At 38.6% G+C, this 14656-nt stretch overlaps 1 protein-coding gene across 3 annotated transcripts in view; it reads right to left on the bottom strand.

Annotated features, from left to right (window-relative positions):
* Positions 1–14656, bottom strand: part of KIAA1549 (KIAA1549 ortholog) — a 92616-nt gene that overhangs the window by 12576 nt on the left and 65384 nt on the right. For all 3 annotated transcript variants that reach the window (XM_011941278.1, XM_011941279.1, XM_011941277.1), the window contains 2 exons: positions 8923–8969; positions 843–1000 (listed from right to left, as the gene is read on the bottom strand). In XM_011941278.1, the coding sequence (XP_011796668.1) occupies positions 843–1000; positions 8923–8969 (205 nt within the window). The remainder of the gene's footprint in view (positions 1–842; positions 1001–8922; positions 8970–14656) is intronic.

The raw sequence follows: 14656 nt of genomic DNA on the forward strand, positions 1-14656 counted from the left end.
TTCATAATTTTCTATAGTTAAAAACGTAATCCTTCTAATAGATCTTAACATTTTCTATTATACGTTTTTACATAATTTCATCTAATAGAAATTTTAAAATAATTTCCTTTTGAATGTTTGATATGTATAATTTCTATATTCGTTCAGATTTTAAACTAAAAATTAATACATCTGAATTTTGCTTAGTATACACGCCAGGTAGGGAAGTTCAAATACCTAACAATTAGCAGGAGAATCAAGACTCACTGCAAAGCAAAGCACCTGTAAAGTTCAGGAAAACCTATAGGATTCCAGGATATATTATTTGTTTTGCTGAGTAACAGACAATGCAAAATAAAAGAATTTCCTAGAAAAGTCATAATGAAAAAATATCCACCAATTATTGCAAATTTGGAATTGGCTTAAACTATTTGCTTTTGTTTTGTTTTGAGATAGTTTTGCTCTGTCACCCAGACTTTGAGAGTGGTTCATTTCAAGCTGAAAAAAGCACCTTTTTGAAAACGAAATCTTGTTTTCATGCCATCCAAAGTGCTCAGACCTAGATCTTTCCATTTACAGTAAGGATTTGGAAACATTTTTCCTGGAGGAAGTGTGCCGTGAATTTCACATGAAGGGCCTGGTGCCAGAGCCAATCAGCAGACAGCAACTTTAGGAGCTCGGCCTCTCTGTCTCCTCTCTCTCCACCTCCATCTCGGTCAGGATCTGAGGGGAAACAGCCCTGAACAGCGACAGAGACCACTGCAAACTGATACTCTGAGACACCTAAAATAAAGTTTCTTTCAATTTAGCCTAAAAGTAAATGTCCCATAGCTCAGAAATGGAAGCTAAACAGCCACATATACCTGTGGTACCCCCGACAGGCCGAGGCCGGGCCACCGACGGCATCTCCTCCGAGTAGATCCCTCTGGCAGCAAATGGGGCTTCAGCGGACGCCTGTGGCTGCTGGGGGTCAGGGGGCACCAGCTCTGAAGACTGCAGCAAACCGGGGCCAAAACCTGGTCTGAAGGCAAAGCAAACCAGCACATCAGGACTCCATGCACCCTGGCCTTGGTATTTCATGAGGTCCACCTCCAATCTTACAGAAGGTAATACTTATTTGTCTACCTGCTTAGCCATTTCCTCTCCTAGAAAGGGAAGAGATGTTTCTCCTTCTCCCCGAGGGAAGGGACTTTTCTATTTCTTCACTGCCCTACCTCCGGCGCTAAGAACAGTGCCTGCAATACAGTTGCTGCTGACAAGGCCAGGGCCTGCTCATCTCCAGCATCTGCCTAGTGCTGTGCTTCCTACCCCCGGCTACCCATCGGCATCACCTGGGGGGCCTGAAAAAATCACGACGCTCACACTGCACCCCAGGCGAATTCAAACAGAAGCACTAGGGGTGAGACCAACACGGCGGTAATTTTTAAAGCTACAGATGATCCTGCTGTCCGTCAAGGCTGAAAAGCAGTGTTCTAAAGCAGCGGATCACAAACTTTTTTTTAATCTCCAGACCTCTTTTGACTCATAAAAATTACTGCGGACTCCCAAGAGCTTTTGTTTATGTGGATTGTATCGATATTTACCAGATTAGAAATTAAAATGGAAAAAAATGTAAATACTTATTTAAAAAATTTATTTACAAATAACAATTAAACATATATTAACATAATATTTTTTGTGAAATTAACTATTCATCAATCCCCCCTCAAAAAAAAGTAGTGAGAGGCCGGGCGCAGTGGCTCAAGCCTGTAATCCCAGCACTTTGGGAGTCCGAGACGGGCGGATCACGAGGTCAGGAGATCGAGACCATCCTGGCTAACATGGTGAAACCCCATCTCTACTAAAAAAATAAAAAAAAATTAGCCGGGCGAGGTGGTGGGCGCCTGTAGTCCCAGCTACTCGGGAGGCTGAGGCAGGAGAATGGCGTAAACCTGGGAGGCGGAGCTTGCAGTGAGCTGAGATCCGGCCACTGCACTCCAGCCTGGGCAAAAAAAAAAAAAAAAGTAGTGAGAAGAGTAGCGCTATATTGTTCAAATTTCCTTAATAGAAGGATTCTCATAGAGTTTGCGTCCTGTCAGTTGCTCAATGTTAGGAAGAAAATCTGGCTTCACAGAATACATAGTTGGAAAAGGAAGAAGTATTTTAAGAGCCTTTTCAGATAATATTTTTAAAATATTGCAGGCATTCTTCTTGATACCACACAAAAATTCAACAAGTGTTAGTTCCTCAGGGGTCAGTTGCAATATGGAATCTGAAATGATATTGGTGAACTTTTCATACTCTGTTATGCTAAAACCCACAGCTCCAACTTGCACTTTGAAAGGATCTCTAACCCATGCTTGATTTTATGACATCTGTCATTTGGAACATAGTTCACTGAGTTATGCAAACCTTCTCTATATTGTTACCTCTCATTTTGCAGTATCAAAAAATCTCTTCCATTAATCTCATCATCAAACTCATCCAGAAAAGTCTTTAGGTGCTAGGAAGTTGTCAAGTTCACAGTGGCAGGCAGACAAGTTCCCAAAATTCAAATTTTCACTTGAAAGCTCATTTTATCATTAGCAACAAATACTGGCAGCTGTTTTTCTTGAAGTGACAGGCTCACTTCATTCATTTTCAAGACAATGTCTGCCAAACACCCGAGTCTGAATAACCATGTCTGCCAGCTGTTTGTTCAAGTAAAAAGCACAAAAGTAGTTGGTTCAATTCAGTCTCCATTCAAACAATGGGAACAAGGGCTTTCCTTCAAAATTCCATATTCCACAGAAATGCTTTCTATGTATTTCCTCTTTTGTCACACAGACTACTAAAGACTTAAGGGTCTAGGTTTAATGAGGGTCTAAGTTTATGATTTTGACTACCTCACCAAGGACATGCTAACATAAATTCTTCATTAATAAATCACATTGTTAAAACTGTGATTACAGAGCCGTGAAGAATATGATGACTACTCATACAATTTGGTGGGACTGCATGGATCCATGCTAAAGACTAGCAGTACTGGCCAGGCGTCGGGGCTCATGCCTGTAATCCCAGCACTTTGGGAGGCCAAGGTGGACAGATCACGTGAGGTCAGGAGGTCAAGACCAGCCTGGCCAACATGGTGAAACTCTATCTCTACTAAAAATACAAAAATTAGCCTGGCATGGTGGTGCGCACAAGTAATCCAGATACTCAGGAGGCTGAGGCATGAGAATCACTTGAACCTAGGAGGTGAAGGTTGTGGTGTGCCAATGCATTACAGCCTGGGCGACGGAGCAAGACTCCATCTCAAAAAAAAAAAAAAAAAAAAAGAAGAAGAAGAAGATTAGCAGTTTCACCCACTATTGCTTTTGCACTTCTGTACAAATGTCAATACAATGGAAAAAAGGAAAATAACATCTTAGTAATACTATGAAAGCTGTTTTGATCTCACAGATGCCCCCCACGAAAGGGTCTCAAGCACTCTCCAGGAGTCTGAGAACCTCACCTTGAGAAACACTCTTCTGAAGAAATTCAAGAAAAAAAAGATAATAGTCTGCTATAGTTCTTTGCAAACGACACTGAACCTGTAATTCACAGATGTAACCAGTTTGGTGAGAATATAGGTTGACTTGCTCTTATTCTCCAGTGTTGTTTCTAGAGTATATCTCATAAACTGAAACCCAGGCTACCTAGGTTACTCTCTTTAAATAACTGCTGTTGTTCTAGATTGGCCTCAGAGAGGGACGTGTGACATCCCTGACTTTATAGATCTAAGAGCTTTCCATGAGGCATGCTCCTCCTTCAAGACCTGTAAACTGGAGCCCACACCTCACCGAACCACAGTCTCTGGACCATCCACTCACGAACTAGCTCTTGTCATTCACTTAATTCTCCCTACTTTCCCCCAATTCTCCCCAACATTTCCATCCCTTTATTCTTAACATGGTTTGCAATCCAACACTCTAAAATCCTTTAAAGTGGGTGATTATACAATTTATCATCCACACCACAACACTTTTGAGGGTGAAAGCTATTAAAAATGGGACTAACCTGGGTAACTGGACCGGTCATGGTCCCCCATCTCTAACTTCTGCCCTGCATCACCTGAGCTTACCTCGCCAGTTTTACCTTTGCTGCTTTTGGACCACAGAGCTGTGTGGTAGGGGAGGAAGGTTGGAGAAAAGCAAAGCAAACCCCTCTGAAAATGATGATGGTTAAAAAAAAACAGAAAAAATAAGTAGGAAGCAGATAACATTCCTACTTTGGTGTGACTTCTGGTCACTGAAGGGATGGCTGGCTTTGGTTTCTGAGAATCAGTCTGTTTTACTGCAATGACAGCTTTGTAATAAACCAATGTCCACACACACAGCTGGTCGACTGGTCTGTTTCTCTAGACTCACAGCAATGCTGCACCATCTCAATCACTTGACAGCCATGTACAATATTTAGAATGGTTCTAACACCTCCTTCTTCTCTCTCAAAGTGTCTGGGCTATTCTTGGCCCTTTGCATTTCCAGATAAATTTTAGAATCCATCTGTCAGTTTCCATATATTAAAAAGAAATTACTGGGATTGTGAATGGGATCGCACTGAATCTACAAATCACATGGGGAGAAATGACATTTTTAAAATACTGAGTTGTCCAATCTGTGAACATCTTTCTTTAGAGGTCTTAAAAGTCTTTGGTTAGATTTATTCTGAGGTGTTTTATATTTCTAAGTGTTATTTTAAATGACATCTTCGAAAATTTTTTCTTTCCTGTTTGTTGCTTATATGCAGAAATAAAACAGATTTTCGTATACTGATTTTATATCCAGTTATTTTGAAATTTAGTTGGCTTGCTATTTAGCAATTTTGCTAAATTCCCTAAATTCTGACAGTTTGTGTGTTGACATTTTAGGATTTGCTACTACAGAATTACATCATCTGTGAATAATAACAGTATTACTCCTTTCTTTGAATTCTTTCCTCTTTTTGTGTTTTTCTTACCTTGTTACAGGGCAATTTTGAATAGAAGTCATGTAAGCAGATATCTCTGTCTTGTTCCCGCTCCGAGAGGGAAGACTTTTTTTAACATTTCACCATTGAGTAATATTTGCCAAGATACCTTTTATCAGAATGGAGAAGTTCACTTCCACTCTTTGTTTGCTAAGATTTTTACCATGACGGGATGTTGAATTTTACCACCTGCTGTATCTTCTAAAATGACAAGATTTTCCTCCTTTATTCTCCTTAAAGTGGTAACTTCACTGCTTGGTTTTTAAATGCTAAATCATCCTTACACTGCTGGAAAGAAATCCAGTGTGGTTGTAATATGAGATGCTTTTGTGTCTACTGCTGGTTATGCTCACTGATATTTAGTTTCAATTTTTTAATATCTATGTTCATGAGAAACTGGCCCTCAATTTCTTTTCCTGCAGTGTCCCTGTCCTTCTTGCCCTTGTCCCTGGTGTCAAGGTGATGTTGGCTTCATAAAATGAACTGAGAAGTGTTCTTTTTCTATTTTTTAGAAGAGTTTGTATAATACTGATTACCTTTCCCTCCTTCAGTGTTTGGCAGAATTCACTGCTGAAGCCCCTGGGCCTGGAGCTGTGTTTGTGGGAAGTACTGTAATTATGATTTCCACTTTAAACATAGTTATATGACTATTCAAGTTTTCTCTTTCTAGGAATTTTTCCATTCCAGAAAAAAAAGGTTTTTTTGAGACAGGGTCTCACTATGTTGCCCGGGGTAGTTTCAAATGCCTGACCTTAAGCCATCCTTCCATCTCAGCCTCCAGAGTAGCTGGGATTACAACCACGCACCACTGCATCCAGCCCCAAATTTATTAACAAAAATGGGTTCATAAAATCTCCTTGTTAATGTAAGATCTGGATTAATGCACCCTTTCCATTCTTCTTTTTGATAATTTGTTGCACAAATTATTTGATCAAGCTTGTAAGAGTCTATTAATTTTATTAGTTTTCAAAGAACTAACTTTTGGTTTTACTGATCCTCTCTTAATGTGGTATTTATTTTCTATTTCATTAATTTATATTATTATTTTTAGTATTTCCTTCTGTCTACTTCCTTTACGTTTAACTGGATCATCTTTTTTTACATCTTGAGGCCGATGCTTAGATCCACTGATTTTTCAGCCACTTTTCTTTCCAATATATGCATTTAAGGCAACACATTCCCCCCCCGAACACTGCTATAACTGCACCTCACAACATCTGACCTGTTATATTTTCATTATTATTCATTTTAGGATGTTTTGATTTCCATTTTGATTTATTCAGTGTACTGCAGTTTACTTATAAGAGTACTAATTAATTTGCAAACAAGGATTTTCTCTTTTTTTTTACTTTTATTTTAGGTTCAGGGGCACATGTACAGGTTTCTTACATAGGGAAACTCAAGTCACAGGGGTTTGTTGTACAGATTATCTCATCACCTAGGTACTAAGCCTAGTACCCAATAGTTATTTTTTCTCATCCTCTCCCTCTACCCTCAAGTGGGCCCCAATGTCTGTTGTTCCTCTCTTTGTGTCCATGAGTTCTCATCATTTAGCTCCCACCTGTAAGTGAGAACATGCAGTATTCGGTTTTCTGTTCCTGCATTAGTTTGCTAAGGATAACGGCCTCTGGCTGCATCCATGTTCCTGCAAAAGACATGATTTTTTGCTCTTTTTATGGCTGTATAGTATTCCATTATGTATGCATACCACTTTTTTTTTATCTGATCTGTCATTGATGGGCATTTAGGTTGATTCCATGTCTCTGCTTTAGAGAATAGTGCTTCAATGAGCATTTGCATGCATGTTTCTTCACAGCTGAACAATTTATATTCCTTTGTACATATACCCATTAATGGAATTGCTGAGTCAAATGGTAGTTCTGTTTTTTTAACATCAATTAAATTATATTTATTTAAATATACTAAGCAAAACACATTTTATGAAGCATTTTTTCTGTGACAATTTGGTCTGTGCTGGATCCACTCTGTGCTGCTGTTTTCTGACGCCAGTTGGTAGTTCTGTTTTTATGCCTTTGAGGAATCGCCACACTGTCTTCCACAATGGTTGAACTAATTTACACTCTCACCAACGGTATATAAGCATTCCCTTGGCTCCACAACCTTACCAGCATCTGTTATCTTTTGACCTTTTAATAATAGCCATTCTGACTGGTATGAGATGGTATATCTCATTGTAATTTTGATTTGCACTTCTCTAATAATCAGTGATACTGAGCTTTTTTTCATACGCTCGTTGGCCACATGTATGTCTCCTTTTGAAAAGCATCTGTTTGTGTCCTTTGCCCACTTTTTAATGGGGTTGTTTGTTCTTTTTCTTGTTAAGTTCCTTATAGATGCTGGATATTAGACCTTGGTCAGATGCATAATTTGCAAATATTTTCTCCCATTCTATAGGACAGACAGCCTACAAAATGGGAGAAAATATTTGCAAACTACAGCTTCTGCTGTGCAGAAGCTCTTAAGTTTAATTAGATCCCATATGTCAACTTTTGCTTCTGTTGTGATTGCTTTTGGCGTCTTCATCATGAAATCTTTGCTCATTCCTATGTCCAGAATGCTACTGCCTAGGATGTCTTCCAAGGTTTTTATAGTTTTGGGTTTTATCTTTTATTATTGGTTTCTAACTTAGTTCTACTAGGATTAGCAAATATACCCTGAGCAATTTCGCTTCTTGAAATTTGTTAAGATTTGTTACGGTCCAACATATGGTAAATTTTTTAAATGTGTTTTAAAGGAAGATATATTTTACTGTTGAGTCCTGGGTTCTATTTATGTCAATTAGGTCAAATTGATTAATCACGTTGTTCCAATCTTCTATATCCTTTCTATATCTTTATATTTTTTGATGTGTCACTCACAAACCAAATATATTTTTAAATCAAATCTAATAACCTTTGTCTTTTAATTGAAATACCTAGTTAACAATGTAATTAGTTCTAGATCTGAATTTAGATATCTACCATCTTAAGTTATCTTTCTGCATGTCCTGCGAATTCTAAGTTCTTTTCTCTCCTATTTCCTACCTTCTTTTGTATTATTTTATTCTTCCTTACTATTTTATATTTAAGCATTCTCCTAGTGAGCCTAGAACTACACTAGAATCCTTCACTTATAACAGTCTAACATAAAGTCGCCCTTTTCCATCTTCCTGGACAATGGACCTTAGTTCCACATTAGCCATAAGTGTAATTATTTTAGAATCTGTGCCTGATAACTCCAATATCTGTAGTCCTGCTTCTATTGTCTATTTCTTTCTTTTTTAAAAAAAATGTATTTTTTTTCTTATATGCCTGGGGGTGGGTGTGGGGGTATGTGGAAGGGGGGCTACTGTAGCAATAATGTAAGGCCTAGAGTGATGTAATCTTCTTCTAAAAGGGATGTTCATTTGTTTCTGCCAGGGAGCAACCCCAATCAACTTTCAAAGCTGAGCTTTACTTTCTGCAGGGACTGATCTGCTTATGATTCACCCTTACTCCTACAGCTAACCCCTAAGGGTCCAAACGCAAAACCTTCGGATGTTTACCAGGGTCTCCCCTTGTGCTTCCAACCCCATGAGTCCGACAAAGGCTCTGCCTGGCTTCCCAGGTGCTTCTTCTGGAATCCACAGATGTCCCTGGGGAAAAATTGGCCCAAGAAGCAGGGCTCATGCCTCTGAATTTCCTGGATCTTGGTCCCACACCGCTTCACTGTTAGCTCTCTGGGGTTTTTAATGTTAATATCTTGTTCAGCTTTTCCAGTCATCCTCAGCAGGAGAGTTGGTCCAAATTACCTAGCCTGTCATTACTGGAACAGAACTTAAATTCCAACTTTTTTCCCCTCCTCTTCTAGTTAGATCAAGAGAATATACCACTCAGAGTTTTACATCTGCTTATACTAGCTAAAATTAGTGAGTTTTTAAAGTTTTTAAAAACAGCCTATGTGAGAAAGTGATAATACATTTTGTTCTGAAAACCTTACCTTGGCAATGGACCTGTTGGGGGAGTCATTCCATAATCTTCATATCTCTGGAAGACATACAAAAGAAATTGAAGATTAATACTCAATACTTATTATAAAGTGACAACAGCAAACTTATAAATTCAGCTTTACAGGATCAACTTTCAAGAGAATTATTTTCTCATTAAAACTTAGCATGTTACGGGCACTCAAGTTTCGGTTCGAGGACCTGTACTACCAGACTTTAGAAAACACATAACTCATTTCTAGATCTTTCCTTCTTTTGTATATTACAACTACAAACATGAATAGCTGACAGGCTTTCTGTGCCTGCTCTTCCCTACAGATCCATCTGTATCTTCTGCTGCAAACCTGTATCTTCTGCTAAAGGGCCTCATATCTTCTGCTAAAAGGCAGGCCTGAGTGCCCACAATTAGCCACATGAGCCACAAAAGTCAGCAAGACCCAGTGGTGCCCAGTACCTGTCTCATGTTGTAGAATGCTGCAAAAAAAGAAAACCAGAAATGAGAGAGACTCTACAAGACGAAGGCAGCACCTTCTGTTTCTGACCATTTACTGGTCCCCAGGAGACCCAGCTATACTTTCTGCCCTTAAGTTCCGTAACGTGCCCCTGTATCCTTCAATCAACTCTTTTTACTTGAGCTAATCTGAACTAGCCAAGTGTTCTTTGACTAAAACAATATGCCACATGATTTAAAGAAATATACATCTAAGAAATCTGTTGTATTCCTGGTGAAACCAATATATCCTAACCCTAATATACGTGGGACTCTTATTTCAACGTTTCTTTTCAATAACTGTGAATTGTTCTTTTTGGAATTAGATATTTCAGAAGAACAGTAACTATGGGCAGAGTCTGTCCAGCTGCAGTCAGTTGGAACCAATGGTTTGTCTAAGTTAGGTCTAAGTCAGCCTTGCTTCTGAAGTTGCTCTAACATGACATCTTTCTTTTTACAATCTGTCATCTACCAAATTAGTATTTTGAGTTAAGTATTGTATGAGCATTAACCCAGGCCCACAACATCACTAAAAAGTACTCACTGCCTCTGTTTTATGAATGAAACCAACTCACAAAGAAATTAGGTGATTTCCTCCTAATGTCTTGTGAACTCCAAAGACTACGCTTCTCACCAATCACCCCGCACTGCCCATGGTTTCCAAAACCAGACACTCTCCTGCGAACAAATATCTATTTTGTGAGGGAAAAAGTAGAGGCTTTGGAGTCAGACAGACTGGCTTAACATCCCTGGGCCTATTCCTTTATGCCAAGAGAATATAATGATCTCCACATTCATAGAGTTCTAAGGGGATTGTTAAATATGAAACTGTGGTCAGATTACTTCACTTTCTGACTCTCTCTGCTTCCATCCCCTTGGCTGTCATGTGGAACCTTGTGGAGTTCCCCAACTGAGGCAAAACAAGGGAAAGGGGGTTATGGAAGAAGGGAGGAAGAGAAGGAAAAGAAGCTTCCATTCCTTTTCCAAAAAATTAAAGGGAAATCTGAGACTACATAGAGATTATTCACAGTGCTGGTGCTTTCGGCAGAGTCTGGGTTTTTAAAGCATATTCATATGCAAAATCTTAAAAAAAGTCAATGCTTACCAGTTTATCGACCAAAGTCTCAGGAAGTTTTAGTGGCATATTAAGAGAAAAACAATGAAAAATAGCTGTCCATTTATTATCTGTTGTATCTCTGTAGTGTGAGGATTTCAACTCTATCCTCATCAGAAAAAGAATGTCATATTTCTAAGGACTGCATGCCCTGATGAAAAGGTTTAAAAAAAAAAAAATCACAGAATTTCTCTGATTCTGTTGCAGGATGGATCACACCTATATAAAAGTTTGGGGGACAAAATTGCATTTGAAGGTTTCAATCAGCTACGTATATAAAAATCCCACTTTAATGCATCCCTTTTTTCTATTCAGTATAAAACACAGGCCAACAGAGTGAGAAACGTAAGTGAGGTGGTTGGTAGAGTTTGGGATAGGCCTGAGGTAAAGCAACCAGACAGTGAGGCCTGCTTGTACAGTGTCTCAGCCCAGGGATTTGTACTGGCTACTCAGAGGACTAGTCCAGAGACAGCTTACCTTCTCAAGGAAGCAGCGACACCAACTATCAACCGGCCTGACTCACCGATGCATAACTAACACCCTTATCCTCACAAAAAAGGAGCAGTGTCATCAGATGGCAAATAAAGGCTCATGCAGTAACTGAAGGTACCCTGAAATCCACATTCCTGTGGTTTTTTTTTTTAACCAAAATAGCAGCAAATAGGGAGTGATCAGGCTCCCCTTGGCAACACTAACTTTATGATCCATTTATAAACACGTTGAAATTCTATTAGATATGCACGGATAAAGCCAATGATTCTGGTTTTCTACTAGATTAAACTGCTAGCATTCTCATCCAACTACATCAGGATAACATCGAAAATCCACAATAAGAAAACCACTGAATAATGGTGTTTATTTAAAAATCTTACTGTGGGCTTGAATTTATAAGGCATTATCAGGGAATCTTGAATCTGCAACACCTATGAACAATGAACAAATAAGAGAAATAACAACACAAATCTGCCAAACTACACCACTGGCTTCTGTGGGCTTCCAGTTTGCAGAAAGCAGATCATGGGATTCTCAGCCTCCATAATTACATGAGCTGACACCTCATAATAAGTAAATTTCTCTCTCTCCCCCTCACTCTCTCCAGACAAACACATATGCATACACACACACACACACACACACAAACACTACTAGTTCTGTTTCTCTGGAAAACCCTGACTATTTTAAATAATAGACCCTACATGTGAATGGATAAAGAAATGTGGTATATTTGTAAATGGAGTACTATTATGTGCTGCTGTTTTCCTGGGGTCTATTATAAATAAATCTGCCATGATGTACAAGTCTTTGTATGAAAATATGTTTTTGTTTCTCCTGGATAAATACTTAGGAAGAGAATGCTGGTTCATATGGTAGGATATATGTTTAACTTTTTAAAGAGACTGCCAAACTGTTTTTCAAAGTGGTTGTGCTATTTTACATTCCCACCAGCAGTTCATGAGACTTCTAGTTGTTTACATTCTCAGCAACATAATTGTAGATTTACTTCTACATGCAGTTTCATCAGTTTTTGCTTAACGTGTTTTGCAGCTCTAATACTAAGCACATAAACATGTAAGACTTTGTGTCTTCCAGATAAACTGATCACTTTATTATGAAATGATCCTCTTAATCTTTAATAATATTCTTTACTATGAGCCTTATTTTGGTTAATAGTAACATAGCCATTCCAGCTTTCTATGATTAGTGTTAGTATGGCATATCTTTCTCCAAACTTTTCTCCATACTTTTCCTTTTTACCTATTGGTTTCTTTGTATTTAATGAAGGTTTCTTGTAGGCAGCATACACTTGGATCTTGCTTTTTATCCAAACTGACAAGCTCCACCCTTTAATAGGGGTGTTTAGGCCATTCACATTTAATGTGATTATTGATGGGCTGGAATTAAATCAACCATCTTAATATCTGTTTTTAATTTTCCCCATCTGTACTTTATCACTTTTCACTTCCTTTTCTGCCTTTTTTTTTTTTTTTTTGAGACAGAGTCTCACTTTTTCACCCAGGCTGGAGTGCAGTGGCATGATCTCGGCTCACTGCAACTCTGCTTCCTGGGTTCAAGTGATTCTCCTGCCTCAGCCTCCTGAGTAGCTGGGATTACAGGCACATGCCACCACACACAGCTAATTTTTGTATTTTTAGTAGAGACAGGGTTTCACCATATTGGGCCAGGATGGTCTCGATCTCCTGACCTCAGGTGATCTGCCCACCTCAGTCTCCCAAAGTGCTAGGATTACAGGCATGAGCCACCATGCCTGGACCCTTTTCTGCCTTCTTTTGTGCTGTTTTTTATGATTTCATTTTGATTCCTTTGTTGGCTTATTAGCTAATAATAGGTTGCCTTACGGTTTATATTATGCATTTTTCACTTATTACAGTCTACCATTAAGCACTATCATTCTACTTCATGTATGGTATAAGAATATTAAAATAAGGCCAGGCGCGGTGGCTCAAGCCTGTAATCCCAGCACTTTGGGAGGCCGAGACGGGCGGATCACCAGGTCAAGAGATCGAGACCATCCCGTCTCTACTAAAAAATACAAAAAACTAGCCGGGTGAGGTAGCGGGCGCCTGTAGTCCCAGCTACTAGGGAGGCTGAGGCAGGAGAATGGCGTGAACCCGGGAGGCGGAGCTTGCAGTGAGCCAAGATTGCGCCACTGCACTCCAGCCTGGGCAACAGAGCGAGACTCTGTCTCAAAAAAAAAAAGAATATTAAAATAGAAAACTTCAGTTTCTCCTTTCTTGGCATTTTGTGCTGCTGTTCTCATATATTTTACTTCTATATATGTTGTAACTCCCCACAATATATACTTATTACTTTCATTTTAAATAGTCAATTATCTTTTTTAAAGTTTTAAATAATGAAGAAAGGGTTTTAAAAAATAATTCCCCACATACATACTTACATTTCCAGTGTTCTTCATGTATGTACGTAGATCCAGGTCTTCATATGGTATCATTGTACTTCTGCCTTAAAGACTTCCTGTAACATTTCTTATAATGCAGGTCAGCTGGTGATGAATTATTTCGGCTTTTATATGTCTGAAAACGTTTTTATTTCACCTTAGTTTTTGAAAGATGTTTTTGCTAGATATAGATTCTAGGTTAATCATTTGGTCCCTTCAGTTCTTCGAAGATTTGTTCCACTGCTTTCTGGACAATGAGATTTCTTCTGCCATCCTTATCTTTGTTCCACTGTATATAATGTGTTCTTGTTCTCTGGCTACTTTTAAGATCTTTTTCACTCGTTTTAAGCAATTTAGACTATGGCATTTTTGAAATAGTTTTCTTCATATTTCTTGCACATAGAGTTCACCAACCAATGGATCTGTGGATCTGTAGTTTCCACCAAACTTGGAAAAATGTTGGCCATTCTATCTTTTTAAAAACAATTCTATTGGGTATGTTTGAGGTTTACAACATTTTACTGGCTACATACAGGTAGTAAAATGGTTACTTACAGTGAAGTAAATTAACATATTTATCATCTTACATACTTTTTGGTGACAAAAGTAGCTAAAATTACTTATTTAACAAAATCCCCAATATAATAAAATTTTATTAACTGTTGTCCTCATTTGGCACTTCAGATCCCTAGACTTGTTCATCCTACACATCCCCTACTTTATATCCTTTGGTCTCCATCTCCCAATTTCTCCCATCTGTGGTTTTTTTTTTTTTTTTTTTTTTTTTAAGATTCCACATGTAAGTGAGATCATGTAATATTTTTCTTTCTCTTTCTGGCTTATTTCACTTAGCATAATGTCTTCCATGTCCACCCATGTTGTAGCAAACAGGTGGATCTCCCTTTAAAGGATAAATAACATTCCATTGTATATATATACCACAACACTTTCTTTATCCATTCATCCACTGATGGACGCTTAGGCTATTTTCATATCTTGGTTATTGTGAATAGTGCTGCAATGAACATGGGAATGCAGATACCTTTACAAAGTGGTGATTTGACCTTTCTTTGGGTATATACTCAGCAGAGGGATTGCTGGGTCATACAGCAGTTCTATTTTTTTTTTTCGAGACGGAGTCTTGCTCTGTCGCCTAGGCTGGAGTGCAGTGGTGCGATCTCAGCTCACTGCAACCTCCGCCTCCCG

The sequence above is a fragment of the Colobus angolensis genome, unplaced genomic scaffold (genome assembly GCF_000951035.1).
Source record: "Colobus angolensis palliatus isolate OR3802 unplaced genomic scaffold, Cang.pa_1.0 Scaffold2, whole genome shotgun sequence".
NCBI lineage: Eukaryota > Metazoa > Chordata > Mammalia > Primates > Cercopithecidae > Colobus > Colobus angolensis.